Source organism: Puma concolor, chromosome A2 (genome assembly GCF_028749965.1).
Source record: "Puma concolor isolate L17-30 chromosome A2, mPumCon1.1.hap2, whole genome shotgun sequence".
NCBI lineage: Eukaryota > Metazoa > Chordata > Mammalia > Carnivora > Felidae > Puma > Puma concolor.
Window position 1 is genome coordinate 31,302,400 of NC_141668.1, and position 15,674 is coordinate 31,318,073.

At 38.0% G+C, this 15,674-nt stretch overlaps 1 protein-coding gene across 3 annotated transcripts in view; it reads left to right on the forward strand.

Moving 5' to 3' along the window:
* The window catches only part of TSPAN12 (tetraspanin 12), a 74,284-nt gene that overhangs the window by 14,998 nt on the left and 43,612 nt on the right, over positions 1-15,674 (forward strand). For all 3 annotated transcript variants that reach the window (XM_086691580.1, XM_086691569.1, XM_086691590.1), the window contains 2 exons: positions 6,899-6,981; positions 8,211-8,346. In XM_086691580.1, the coding sequence (XP_086547706.1) occupies positions 6,899-6,981; positions 8,211-8,346 (219 nt within the window). The remainder of the gene's footprint in view (positions 1-6,898; positions 6,982-8,210; positions 8,347-15,674) is intronic.

The following is a 15,674-nucleotide window of genomic DNA, read 5'->3' on the forward strand; positions in this document are numbered from 1 at the left end:
TGTCTTATGACTAGGCCCTTATTATTTGGTGGAAACCAAAGGCATACATTTCATAATAAGTTTAGGGACTCTGCATACATGTAAAATTCTGATTGAGAAAACAACTTGATTCAATACTTATTTTTACATAATTAGATTTGAACAAACCCAGAATATATATCCAGCAATAGCAAATTTCATATGTACAAGTATTTGTTGAGAGCTAGCATTTTCTAAATGTTTTTCAAGACAGAATGTGGCAAATGTCCTGCTAAGTAGTAGATCAAGCATATTTCTCTAGAGTAATGTTTGGGTTATTTTCTAAGCATTTTCTTCAACTACAAATGATATTTTGCAATATTGGAGAAAATGTAAGGAGCTATATGCCTAGTTACATATGATAATTATAGTGCTCCTAGGAATTTAATCATAATGAATGACAGTTGAAGAATTATTTTATTTTTATTTGGAAACCTAGTAGAAAATGCTGTTATTAGGAAGGGGTCCTGAATTGCTTGCACTATTTGTACTTGTAGATTTAATAGCACGATTTGTATTGAGGTGACCTCATCTCCTTTTAGCTTTGTTCCTTGCTACAGCATGCACTCTATGTTGTACACTGCTATGATTTTCTCAACCCCAGTGAGTAAAAATCACTCTTTGAGAATGAAACTGTTTCCAGACATTTAATGCAGCTAGAAATAATGTCATAATAAAAAGCAGTTTTATTCTCAGAGTTGCTTGTTCGCCATAAGATAGGGCTTTGTATTGATATTATTTATTTTGACTAATGTTCTGGGCACAGCCGCAATGCTTGGGTAACTACTGTGCAAAAGAACAGTAGAGTCAAGTAGAAGCTTGTAGTTTAAAGGACGCTTGAGAACACTTAAACCAGCTTCTGACCTGATATATAAATCTTTGATCTTGTAATTCAGCAGGCATCTCTCTACTGGAAAACTTCCAGTGGTAGAAAGCTTAGTTCTTCTTGAAGCATCTCCTAATTTTGCTTAGCTCATCTAGCAAGTTGAAATTGCCTCCCTTTAGTTTAATCATTGTCACATTCATTTCATCTAATATCTGTTGGGCCTCACTGCTGGGCCTGGTACTCTGCTGTGTGGTTGGGCTCTAGGCAGTGGTCTGTGGAATGAGATGGGTGGATGAAAATAGGAAACAATAGATAATTGCTCTGTGAAGTCTGTCCCAGAGGGTAAGGAGGGAGTTGGGAGAACATCTTTATATGCTAGCTGTTTGAGCTGGTCTCAAAGGGTAAGGTTGAGTTGCTCTGCTGGGGAGGTTGGGAAGGCTGGGGCAGGGTGCATTGGGAGGGAACTTCATGGGCAAAGACATAGAGGCTTGGGGGGATCTGCATGGTGCATTGCTGGAGAAGTACAGGCAGCTTTTTGTATCTGAGTACAGAATGTGTGTGGGAAGGAGCAGGCAGGGAACGGATTGAAGAGATCCTTTAAAGGTGACTGAAGAGGGCCTCTGTGCCCTGCTGAAGCGTTTAAACTTGACTCTCTAGGAAAGAGTTGGGGGTAGTGGAAGCCAGAGCTGGGAAGGCCCCCCTCAGGGCAGCTGTGGGAGCTGTATAAGCAGAAGAACTCAATCTGTGTTTCCTAAAGCTAACTGAAGGGTGAGTATGAGGTGGACTCTGTGAGCTGGAAAGTTCATTAGAAGGTGATTGTAATTACCTGGCAAGAGATTGAGGCCCTGAACTAGCCAGAAGTGGCAGGAAGGGGGGAGGAATTCACCAGCCATGGTGCAGGAACTATCTGTAGGACTTGAAAATAATTAGATGGAGAACTGAGGAAGAGGGAGAGGTTCAGGCTGTCTGCCCAGTTGCCAGTTTATGTGATTGAAGCGTTGATTATACAATTTACTGAGATAGGAAACACAGTGGGAGGGACACGCAGGTTTCGAGAGCAACGGAAATGAGTACCTTCTCAGAGATGTCAAAACTGAGAATGGCCATGCAATGCAATAGATAGCTGTATCACAGAGCTTTCTTCCTCATCCGTGTGCTAGACCTTCAAATATCTGAAGATTCCATTTCTGAACTAATCTAGGCGTTGCCTTTTCTCTTAAGCTGACTGAGAAAGATTAAGAGAAAGCCCTGAGGTCAAAAGTGACTTGAGATAGTAGTAGGTAATATATATAAGAATCCTAGTCTGTCTTTTCATTGCATAAATCCTCTGTGAAGTCGGTCTTATTTTCCTAACAGTTTGTATGTGAGGAAATAGGCTTAGGAAAGATTCAGTGACACCCAAAGTCATATAACTGAAAAGGAGCACAGGTGGAATTCAAACCAAAGCTTTTTGATTCAGTGGCTTCTTATAGCCATTATGGCCAAGACTATGTGCCTTAAATGGCCTCTGAGACCATGTATTCTGGTCCCTGCTTGGCTTTCCATTCTTACCACATGCCAGTTTCCTTCCCTTGAACATGTCGTGCAGCCTTCCATCCTGGGATCTTCGCTGTTCCTTCTGGCTGGAATGTACTTTCCAACTGCTCTTTCTGTAATGAACTTGTGTAATTCTCCTTCAGATCTCAGCTTTCTGAGAGAAGTCCCTTTGACTCCATGGAATAGGTCAGGCACTACAAATAGGATTCTTATAGCAACCAGTATTATTCCTTCCCAGAATTTATTACAGTTTGCAGCTACACATTTATGTCTTTGATGGGTTGATTAAGGTGTGTTCTCTTAGTAAATTTCACCACAGAATAGAGATGATGCCTTTTCCTGCCCATCCATGTGTCTCTACCACATCACAAAGGACCTGGCCAAGAGCAGTTGATCAATATGTATTTTTGAATGGAAGAATTACTTCAAAACCCATGCACTTAACCAAATCTACCCTGTTAGAAATGTTTTGGAATATGCCACTTAAAAGTTATACACATTTTTTGTTATAAATGGAAGAATGTGTATGATGACAACCACTGATGATACATTATACCAAAATGAAGAATCTGATAATTTATTGACACCTGTCTCAGAGCTTAGATACTGAAAATTGGCTAAACAGCCAGTAAGAAATTCAAAGATGGAGAAACCAAGATCAGTTATTACTTTAAAGAATGATAAAGAGAGGAGAGAATTATTTGTAATTGCACAAGAATTTGATGTAAATAAACTATCACATTAATAGAATTTTCTGGCTCCCATGAAACTTACAAGGTATTTAAAAGGCCACATACAAGTCAAGTAGAGGAAGAGCATGCAGCCTTAGATATAATCAAGTAGTCCATGGTGCCCTGCTAGCCCTGTGTGTTTTAATAGGTTCTATTATTATTTAGCTATGGAGAAGTCAAAAGATCAGATGACTACCACTGAAAAGATAGTTTATTGTACTTACAGATCCTGAGAGAGAGAGAGTACATGCCTCATCACGAGGGCCAAGGGGGAAGTAATGGGGTCCATCACAAGGCAGAGAGAAAGGGACTGGGCAAGTACTTTCATTGTGGCTACATCAAGAAGAAATGGGCAAGACAAAGTAAGTAGGGTCTGGATTGGCTACTTTAACTAATTTCAGCAGCCTCTGGAGTATAGGGGCTGTCCCTGGTTGTCTGGCACCTGGACCTTGGCATGTTTATGGCAGGTGTAGAGTGGCCCAGAGTGAGAGAGAGAGCAATAAAAGAGGTGTTTGGGGTGTGGGGTCTGGAATGGTTGGTTTTTATTTGAAAATGACAAGTGTGAACCTGGGAGAAGACCTCTTCTCAAGGGTGGTGGAGGGCAGAAGGCCAAGGCAAGGTGGCTCAGGCACATTATCAGTTTGTTCCGACCAAGGTGTGTCTGGCTTGAACATGTAGAACAGATGTTAAAGCATCAAATTCACAGAAGCTAGAAGCATGATTAATAAACTGTGGCTGACCCACGGGGTAACTTTTATTAGTTTTTACTTTTACAGTCTTTTTATTCCTAACAGAAAAGAGGATAGTAATAACTAACCTCATTCTTTGCTGAGCTGTGGTCCCAGGATTCATAATCTGTTTTAGGCCATGACTCCTGAGACTCTATTCCCCAAAGGATATAGTTAAGACATTCAGACTTAGCCTGGCAAGTACAGACTGACCCCCATGTTATCCCTCCCTTTAAAAAAAAAAGATCCCTGCATGCTGTGCAGGCTAGTCTCCTCACTGTGGAAATAGATACATTCATTTTTTAAATGTTTATTTATTTTTGAGAGAGAGAGAGAGAGAGTGAGCGCACACATGTGCACACACACCAGTAAGGAAGGGGCAGAGAGAGAGAAGGAGACAGAGAATCTGAAGCAGCCTCAGGCTGGAACTCAAGAACCGTGAGATCATGACCTGAGCCTATTGGACGCTGAACCCACTGAGCCACCTGGGTGCCCTGATATGGTCATTTCTAAATTTGGAAGGCAGTTGGTGACTAAGCCTTAAGTTCCAAAGACCAATGGCCTGAATTTGAATCTTAGTTCTGCCACTGAGAACCTGTAAGACCTTGAACAGGTTACTTCATTTTTCTGTGCTTCATGGTGCTCTTTATAGTCTTTATTATCTGCTTTATCTGTTTATTCCTTGTGTCCCACAAGAAGCTTCACAAAGGCTGGGATCTCGCATCTCTTATTTATTGTGGGATCTCTAAATCTAGCACAAATAGTATGAGGCAGATAGTAGGTATTGAGTCAGTGTTCAGTCACTGAATGTATTCAGTCACTTCAGTATTCAGTCACTGAATGAAGAATGAGCAAATTCACTACCTGATTTTCCGAGCAGGTAGCCATACTTCCCTGTACCAGAGGTCATAGAGCTCTACATGTTCTGTTTGCCTTTGAGCCTTTATCCAGAAAGCATTTTCATGACCACTGCTTGACTCAGTCAGTACAGACTCATTCCTGTCTTGTATATTCATTATTTAATGAATTTAAAGCTAAATCTATGATGCATAATGGTAATCGATGTTCACTAAGATGACAGAAATTATTAAAAATCAAATTAAGTTAATTTTCACTATATGGTGCTTAAGAACATAAGTAGAAGGCACACTTTAGAAAAATAAATCCATCTAAATAGGAGAGGGTTAGGGGTTAACCTTCAACTTTTTGAAAAGTTGAAGACTTTTCCTAGGAAGACTTGTTTTGAACATGTTCTATATAGTTGCTTTAAAAAAAAACCTGTGGGGGCGCCTGGGTGGCGCAGTCGGTTAAGCGTCCGACTTCAGCCAGGTCACGATCTCGCGGTCCGTGAGTTCGAGCCCCGCGTCGGGCTCTGGGCTGATGGCTCAGAGCCTGGAGCCTGTTTCCGATTCTGTGTCTCCCTCTCTCTCTGCCCCTCCCCCGTTCATGCTCTGTCTCTCTCTGTCCCAAAAATAAATAAACGTTAAAAAAAAAAAAAATTAAAAAAAAAACAAACCTGTGGACAATTTAAAATATAAACAAAAGTCAAAAACACAATATAAGTAATCCTTAATTACCTATTACCCAATTGTCAACATAATCTCCACTTCCCAACTAAATCCTATGCATTATGATTATTTATTTAACCATTCAGCATATATCTCTAAAAGATAAGGATCCTTTAAAAAATCTTCATACCACTGTCATATCTAAAACAATAATTTCTTAACATTTTCAAATATCCAGTCAGTGAAAATATCCCCAGCCATCTCATGGATGTCTCTCTGTGATTGTTTTGTTTGAATCAGGATCAGGTCAACATATTGCATTGGGTAATCCCTTAAATTTCTTTTAATTTATAATAGTTTCTCCTTCCTTCTTTTTTTCCACTTGGCCAGTTTTTTTTTAATTGAAGAAATTGGATCATTTGTCCTGTGAAATTGCTCATATTCTCAATTTTGCTGATTGCATCCCCATGGTGGTGTTTAACAAATTTAAATCCAGTCCCTGTATTTCCTATAAACTGATAATTAGAGGTGGAGGCTGGGTTAGATTCAGGTTGACTTTTCGGTAAAAATACTTCAAAGTCATCTCTGTGTGCTTCCGATTGTATCACGTTGGGGGACACATTGTCTTTTCTTTATGACACTAAAACTAAGCAGTGGGGTATGGCATTTTTTTCTTCCACTTGATTTCTCCTTTCTAGAAGCTAGCCTTTCACGTGTCACAGTTTGCACTCCTAACTACATATTAGAACATTTGTGGAACCTTACACATTTCTCGTGCCTCCTCCCCACTTTCAAGAATTTTTCCAGGGTGGTTCTGGGCTCAGTACTTTTTTTTTTTAAGAGTCTTAAGTGATTTTGATGTACAGACAGGACTGAGGACTACTAACCTGATAATTTGGGCAGTTGCTGAGGATCTTTGCCTAGAGATCCATTATTTCAGTGAGGTTGTTAAATAGTGATACTCTATTATGCTTTCTGCATGTATTAGCAGAAATTCTTCTATAAGAACTTTCATGAAGTCTTCAGTTCTTTCCTTTGTACAGGATAGGTAGGATAAATGTTTAATTCTTACCACTTTTCTGAATAATGAGTATCCACCATCCTTACAAAGGTGACAGGTGAGTTTTAAGTATTATATGAATTCATAGATTTTAGCATGTGATATTTCAAAGCATTGCATTTATCATTATCATTATTATTATTATTATTATTATTATTATTATTTTGGTGCTCAAATTGTTCGACTTTAGCTAATGGAAGCCCTTTCAAGTTAGCTCCTGTGACTTTCTTGGCAATATCAGTCCTATGGATTTCATTGCTTCCTTGCTATTGCATATGATGTGTTTTAGGCTCATCTTGTACATCTGATAGTTTAGTCATTCAGTGGCCTCTTTATCCTGTGCAAATCCTGTCTTGAACCCGGAATCAGCCATGTAGGGAAAAAAGCATAATGGTTATGTAACAAAAAATCCTTAATTTTTAAAATTGTTAATCTTGCAGAGAATGTTGCATAAATCCTTGGTAACCAATTTGGTTTTTTTTTCTTTCCAGTTAATGTCCATCAGTGTGTTGGCAGTTTCTGCTTGGATGAGGGACTACCTAAATAATGTTCTGACGTTAACTGCAGAAACAAGGTAAGATTTATAATTAATGATTGATTTCTTTCATCAGGTTTTCTTAGACCCTAGTTTCTAAGTAACTTTGCCCGTTTAGACGGTAGTACTCTTCCACAATCAATAAACTTTGTTACATCTTCTAGCATTCTCATTAAGCTATGCCACTTGTCCCAGAGAAAACTTCTGGGTATGCTAATATCAGTTTGCTGTCCTCTGGAGAGTGGGTCAGCTGTGTCACATTTGCATGAAAAGGACAGCGTAGCTATTTTTCTGTATATTTTTCTGTATATTTCACTGCCAACACCTTCCTACCTTCATATCCCTCAGCTAAGGAAAACCAAACTCAGCATTGCCATTGTCTTCTCAAATTTCAAAAGGTTGATCCAGTAACATCACAAAAAGCAAGTTACTTAACCTCTCCCAGTCTCCATTTCTTCATCTCTGAATGGGGACTGTCGCGTATACCACTCTGAAATGTCAGAAGGATTAACTGAGATAGATTTTGTGAAGTCCTAAACAAAGTGGAGCTTAGTATACAGTAATGTCTAATTTTTTGTTATTATTACTCTTACTAGTATGGTTCTAGTTAATGATTTTTTTCATAGCAATAAAGTTTTCTAACAAAAATCATCTTCCTTCCTCTTTCTTTTAATATAGATTAATTTCCTTTTACATAGTAGTGTTTCACATTGGGGGGAAAGATTAGTTGACGAGCAGAGAAAGTGCTGCATGTGGATTTCCAGATCAGAGAAGAGGAGGGAGATTCTTCTCAGTGGGGCCTGTGTGTTTTCCTCAGGCTAAAGCTTCAGAGCAAATAATAGATTGACTTCTTATTGGGGACCTCTTTTTTTTTTTTTTTTTAAGTAGGCTTCATGCCCACTATAGAACCCAGCGCAAGACTTGAACTCATTACCCTGAGATCAAGACCTGAGCTGAGATCAAGAGTCAGATGCTTAACTGACTGAGCCAACCAAGTGCCCCTGGGGACCCCTATCTTATGTTTTAAATGAGTGGAGGTAGAAGTGCTACCACTTGTATAAAAAACTAAACAAAACATAACAAAAATAAGACAAGCAAGCAAGTCAGTGGTAGTGCAGTGATTTTGAAAATAGCGATACAGTCATCAGCTTTGAGACATGATGATTTAAAGGATTATTAACACGAATCTCAGTTGTGTCTTGTACTATGTCTTGGGTGCATTTTGGTTCTATTTTATGTATAACGTGGCATTATTGTTCTTCTTTCAGGGTAGAGGAGGCTGTCATCTTGACTTATTTTCCTGTGGTTCATCCAGTCATGATTGCTGTTTGCTGTTTCCTTATCATTGTGGGGATGTTAGGATACTGTGGAACAGTGAAAAGAAATCTGTTACTTCTTGCATGGGTATGGTGTTTATATCTTCTCTTTATTATGGGTAAAAAGACCAACCAGGACTGCATTATTTTTTCATCAGTGTACAAGATTACGTGCTTAGGGAACCGTGATAGCAGTACTCTAATCTGTGGTAATTGTTCAACATCCTGTGAGAAAGGAAGCGTTCTTTCCATGGGGGATGACTTCAGCACAAGTATTTGTTGTCCTCAAATGATGAGGTATGGAAATATGGATGCTATTTAATTATTTCACTCAGGCTAGGTGTTGACATTTTCATTTGAAAGTACGAGTTTTTTCTTGTGTCATGAGCCTTATTACCACCCAAACAGGCTCCTTGGGACTAGAATGAAGAAGACATGACAAAACTTTGTTTCTCTCTCTCTTCCTTTTTTAAAAACAAACCTGTCAAAAAACCTATGTGGAAATTCAGGTGATGAAGTAGCAGACAGATATTAAAATCCCAGCACCGCCTTTACAGAGGTTAGTGGATAAAAATGAGTCTTCGTTTCCATAATCTTAGTGGCTTTTGTTTTGTTTTGTTTTGATTCTGAAAGAGTTGGACTAGGCGACTTCTCAAATTCCCTTCAGCACGCAAAATCTATGATTCTAAAATCTATGATTAAACTTTTAATTCAAAAAATTAGTCAACTCTCTTTTAACATTAAAAATTTGAGTCAGTTTAAACTATAGCATATATATATATATATACACACACACACACACACACACACATATATATATACACACACACATATATACACACACACACACACAGCTTTTTTTTGAAGCACGTTGCATGTATAAAATATTGCTTGTTAGTGGTACTAGGTAGTGAGGCTGCTAACATGTAATTGCAGACATCTCAGATTTTGGAAGAATTAATTCATTGGATATATGCCCTTCTTTGCAGTAGGATTCAGTATTAGCTGTGCATTAATTTCTTGTAGGGAACTTAAAAAAAAAGTTTTAATGGTGTGTTGATACGCCAGATACCTGAGGAGAAAAAAAATGCTGATTTGTAGCATTTGAAGATCTCCATGGGTTGAATACTTGCAGCATCGTGGATTTCAGGCCACCAGAGTGGTGTCCCTGAATGCAGAGAGGGGAGAGATGAGCACAAGTGGCTGTCAGGAGCCACTCCCGCACGCCAGGGCTCGACCGGATCCCATCCCAAGCCAATTAAAACAGAATCTTAGTGCAAAACTGAACTAAAGCTTTGAATTTCACAGGAACAACCTGTGTTGATGTATTAGATAACTCTTGGCTTCATGGATTCTTCAGGTCCATGATTGGAAAACAGAAAATGCTGCAGAAAATAAATTACACTCAGAGAAGGGAAACATGCCCATTACCTTACTTTTCTCCCCTTTCGTATATAGTGAGGAGAATGGTAGAAGGGTTTGGAATCTTACTTTGTCATTTAAGACATTTGGACAATAGTTTAAACATAAATTCAAGGACTTACTTTATATGAAACCCATAGCTTAAAGGACGGAGGAGGTATTTTGAACTTAAAAAAAAAAATCTCAGAATCCTTTTTTAAAACCACAATCTTAGAATGGTGTCCCATTACACAACAATTTAAGAATGACTAGTCTTCCCCCTGTCTCCAACTTGTGTGACTCTGGGTGGTCCCTGGACTGTGTGTTTGGGGAGGGTGGGATAGCATATTTCATGGAACCTCAAAGATTTTTAGGAACCCATTTTGAAAACCATTTATGCATTCCATTAGGCTGTTTGAGTGCTCATAAAGCAAGTTGACAAAGAACTAAGTAATTTGGTCGCTACTTGAGGCAGGATGAGTCACAGAGAATTGTGATGAGAGGCTGGAAAGAACCTTATGATGCAAAGGTGACACAGAGGACTGGAATCATAATAATGACAAAGATGCTGATGTTAAAGTAGTTAACATTTCTCAGGTGCTTACAGATGTTGTAGAGGTTTATGTGAATTTTTTTTACATGAAGAGTTTTACATGAATTAATCAATGTCGTCCTCTCCACAATTCTAATGAAATGGATACTGTTATTTCTATAATATGGATGAGGAAATGAGGCACAGATTGGCTGATTTGTCTAGGTTTGCATGGCTAGTAAATGGAGAATCTGCTATATTCAGACCATAGCTGTCCAGTATGACATATATGTGACAACTTCACTATATTACTCTGCTGCCTTTTCCTAAGTGCTTATAAATGTTTCTCACATTCTATAAAATACTTTCTCTATGATCTTTCACTTCTTCAACGTGACAACAATCGTCTAAGGTAGAGAATTATAAATGAGGTTCAGAGTCCAAAGTCACTCAACAATAATGGGTGTTGCTTTGATTCAAACCTCAATATTTCTGGCTGCCAAGCCCATTCTCATTGGGTCTTTACTGATGTCTCTAGTAGATGTGTCTCAACCTTTGAAGCCCGGCACATTTACCTTATTATAAATTTCCTTGTTTTATAACCAGCCCAAACTACCAGACTACAAACAGCTTGATAATATGAACTGTTCACTTTGCCTATAGCTTCAGTAAATGTTTATCAAATTGAATAATGGACAGGACATTAGAACAGCGCAAGTAGCGGTCAGCACCTCAGAAGGAAGATGGAACCAGGAAGACAATGAGGAGAGTGAGATTTTAAAGGAGGAGTCTGACCCACTAAACTGTAATGATGCTGGAATTGAATCAAAGCAGATCTTCATTTGGGGGCAGCAAATAACTGCCATCCTCGCCACCTTATCTTTGGATGTTATTTGAACATCGGGGTTGATTCCAAGCAGGTTTATTGCTTAAACTTATATTGTGAAATTGGTAAAACACCATATAAAATGATCATCTTTAAAAAACAATAATAAAATAAGATAAAATAAAGAAGGAGCCTATTGGATAGGATTCTACTACAAGGGGTATGGCTTCTTAAAGGAGGGGAGGGGTACTAATGCAAAATAGGACAGGATTTGGCAAATATTTGCAAGGCAACTCTCATGTTTTCTCCCTTTGTGCCCTTTAGCTTTTTATCCTAATTAATATTTAAAGAAGTTGAATGCATTCAACCCAACTTTTGAATTCATTTCCCTGTATTCAAAATCTTGTTTCACTTTTAAGAACTGTAAATGAGATTAGTAGGAAGAGGCTTTTTATTTTTATTTATTTATTATTTATTTATTTTAAGACAACCAGTATCTCTGAGAGCTGCCATATCTTTTGAATGATTATCAAAAGACAAACAAAAAAACAAAAAACAAAAAGAGCTGGCAACTGGGCTACGGTGCTGTTAAGCAAAAGTCAGAATGCCATTATTTATCAGACTGATCAAGAAAAAATGGGAGACTCTCAAAACAGGTCTTTATAACCAACCTGCCCTCTCCTTACACCACCTCCTTAAAATACCAACAACTGGGCAGGCTAAGAGGCCACCCATAGGAAAACATTTCTGGTGAACTTTAGTCATGAATTTCACCCTTCTATTGAGTTATAGATACAAGTTGTTAAAATACCCTAATTTAGGGTTCCTATATAAAGTGTAGGGCAGCTAAGTAAATTTGGATTTCAGATAAGCAACAAATAATATTTTAGTATAAGTATGTCCCATGCAATATTTGGGATATACATCCACAAAGCATTATTCATTGTTTATCTGGAACTCAGATTTAAATGGGCATCCTGTAATTTCATTTGCTAAATCTGGCAACCCTACTCTAACTAGATTTGTTCTTAATACATGTGAGATTGTCATAGAACAGAAACTTTTATATCTTTGTAAGAATATATTTTGTATATTTATAAAAATAACTAAATTCTAATTATGTTAGGAAAACAAACCAAAAACGACTAGGAAAATAAACTTGCATATGCCATGACTTTCAAAGTGATTTTAGTAACAGAAATTCCTTCTCGTTTTTAAAGAGAAATTGCAGCTACATGGAAACTGGTTTTAAGCCTTAGATGGGTACTCCCAAGGCTTTTAGTTGTAGACTAAATGAAATTCATTTGTTATTGCAATTCTACCTTGCTATTAACACAGGCATTAGGAAAGCCGTGGCCGCTCAGGGGAATGTAAACAGATTGAGCGGACATGTTTACAGTATCGACAACAGCTGAATGTCACCATCAGGAGATCGTCACTTGTCAGAGCATGATGCTAATATACATCCAACCACCAGTAAATCACAAGTAGTCAGGCACTGGTCAGAACTGAAGTTGGATGCACCTAACAAGTTCAAGACCAAGTACCTTGTGTTTCAAATGGAAGGTTTTCTTTTTTTTTTTCCATTTTTATTACTCCAGAGAATTTGCATAAAGCTAGTGATTATATAGAAGCGCTTGTAAAGCTTTCTTAAAATATACAGTGATTGAACCGGATTTTTAATGATGCTCTTAATGGAAATCAAGTAAATTTCAGTGGCCACAAGGACATTAACCATCCTTGAGTATTTTGTTGGTTGAAATCATAATGCAAAACCAGAATATCTTAAATGGTAATTTTCTACAGACTCTCTGTTTAAGGCCTGCTTTCAAGCAGTTATAAATTTTATAATTATATAGCTAGTTATAAGCCATTAAGTTAAAATTAAACTATTGAGTTAAATATCTTTATTATTTTCTGTTTATGATTTTGGTTGGTAGCCTAGCATCTATGTTTCGCAATTAAGGTCCATCATATTATTGACCACATATTCAGCATCTGCCCAGTGTTTTACTTTGTTTCCTCAGAAAATACAGCAACTTTTTGTGGTTTGACTTATTGTACAGATGAGGGAAGGAAGGGTGCCCAAAGATTCAGGGCTGCTAGTTGCCATCATTAGCCTTCAAATAGAGTCCTTGCTCAAGCCCATGCAGGGTTCACTAACTACACCACACTACTGTTAAAATACATTAATTAATTATTGGCATTATTTCTCTAAGACTTAAATATGCTTCATTTATAATTCCAAGGCATTCAGTGGTCATTTAGCCTTTAAAAATATAATCTTTTAATACCCTTATCATAAAAATTCTACCATAGTTCCCTCTTCTTTTATCACAGAATCCAGCCATTTATCCTTTGCTCTCTCCTCCTTTCGTTCCCACTCCCTGTTTCTTTCCTTTTTCCCTCTTTAGACAGATGTCCTTTGACCAGCGTGTGGTAGACACTTGAGATACAAAGATGAAAGGGGGGAATAGAAAGAAAAAACAAAATTTAATACAATATTAAAGTTAGTAGTAAATAAGTGTGGGAACACAGAATAAGGAGCGACTGGAGACTTATGACAGGTTTCGAAGGAGGGTCTTTATTTGAGCTATTGAAAAGATATTGAATGCATCAGAGTTTTCTGGTGGAGAAGGGGAGGGAGGGGCCCTAGAACAACATGAAAAGTGTGCAAAGACACAGACGAATAACTTAGAAATTTTGTGTGGCTGTAGTGTCACTGCACTGAGAAAAACACATGAAGTAGCCCAGTTGTGAAGGTCTTTGTAGGAGAGAGTCTGATGTTGTCCCTTGGGCTATGAAGAGCCAGTGGATTTTTCTAGTACTTAGGGTTGGAGGCATTGGGAAGCCCTGTTAGTGATCACACAGTAGTCTTCAAAGCCATGGCTGGGGTCAGAACCAAGACTTTGGGGATGGAAGGTGGATGAATTCAGTAGACCTTGCTGAAGTGGAATTATGAATAAAGAATTGTACATGACAGTACAATTTGTATTACTTGACATCAGGAAATGAGGTATTATTCTACACTGATGCACTTTTCATATGATCAAAACACATCTCTGCAATACAGGCATATTATTGTGACCTTTCAACTAGAACTCTTTAAAAGCTATAGTTTTCAAACTTAGTTGTTAAACTCACAAAGGGTCTCAGGTCTTTGGAGGAAACTGAAGATGATGTAGGCATTTCTGGATTCAGAGGCTCTCAGTTTGCACAACTTGCTTTTGTATGCACAAAAGCCCAGCACAGAGTTCCGTGACCTCTTCTGTTTCTTAAGTCATGTTGGTTTGACTACCTCTGGTTATGCCCCAGAAAAGCACATAAGCAGATGTTTTTAAAAGTAAATGTGTCCAAGACAGGGGCTTGGGACAATTGTGTGATATTCATGCCCTTAGTGTTGGGTCTTTGTGACGGGATTTTGAGCGCTCATTGGACTTTCTGCTTACTTTGGGGTTTGAAGTGTGAATAGTTTTTATATTTCTGACCTTTGCATAATTTAGGTGTACTCTATCATAGTAAACATTTTAAGCTTTATTGTGTGTTGTTTCTTAATATATATGATGAGATAGCTTTGGCTAAATATAAGCCATGTAAATCTATATCCATTAATTTGGTGAACGTCTTTAGTCTGCGTAGCATTTAAAGCCAGGTATTTCTCTGCCAGCATGTTCCATTGAAAGGTTCGTTCCAGCTGTGAATGCTGGTTACCGGTTCAGCAAATGCTCCCTTGAGGTCAGTTCAGCAATTGTGCTGTGGTTTTGCTTTGTCCTCTGCTTCCACATTGTCAGTCTGTTGGCTTCCTTTGGCAAATGTAAAACAGTAGGCATTTATGTAAAATCATATAGCTGTAAGACTGACTCAGGAATCAGTGTCCCTAGAGTACAGAGTTCAAGCAAGAGGGCAAATGACACACATAAAAGGTGAGAGAATTAAGTCATTTCAGCCATTGAGGAAATAGCTTTCAGGTAAACTTGTTAGAAAATGATGCTTAGTATTTACTCTCTATGCAGTGTCTCATGAAGTTAATGATGAAATAATAGCTTATTAATTAAATTTAAGTTTTTTCCCATGAAATTTCATAAATTCAAAACCCTTTGTGATCCATAGAATTTTCCCTTTTTTCAGATAAAGGGTGATAACGGCTCCTGGTTATGTGCTCAGATTAAGATGAATCTTCTCAGTTCACATGACAAACACTGCTTTAAATTTTGTTTGAAATGTATAAGCATTGTTATATCACTATTTCTGTTGAGCAATATATTTGGGTTATTCTAAAATAAGTGGTTATCCCTGAATTTTCTTTAGATTACCATTCTTTTTTTTTTTTATTTATTTTTATTTTTTTTTTTAATTTTTTAAATTTTTTTTAGTCTTATTTTTGAGAGAGAGAGAGAGCGCGCATGAGCAGGGGAGGAGCAGAGAGAGAGGGAGACACAGAATCCGAAGCAGGCTCCAGCCTCCGAGCTGTCAGCACAGAGTCCGACTCGGGGCTTGAACTCACGAACTGTGAGATCATGACCTGAGCCGAAGTCGGACGCTCAACCGACTGAGCCACCCAGGCGCCCCAAGATTACCATTCTTTTAGTTTTAGAACTTTAAAATTTTGAAACTACACGTTTCATCAAAGTGATCATAGCTATAAAGACATTGTAGA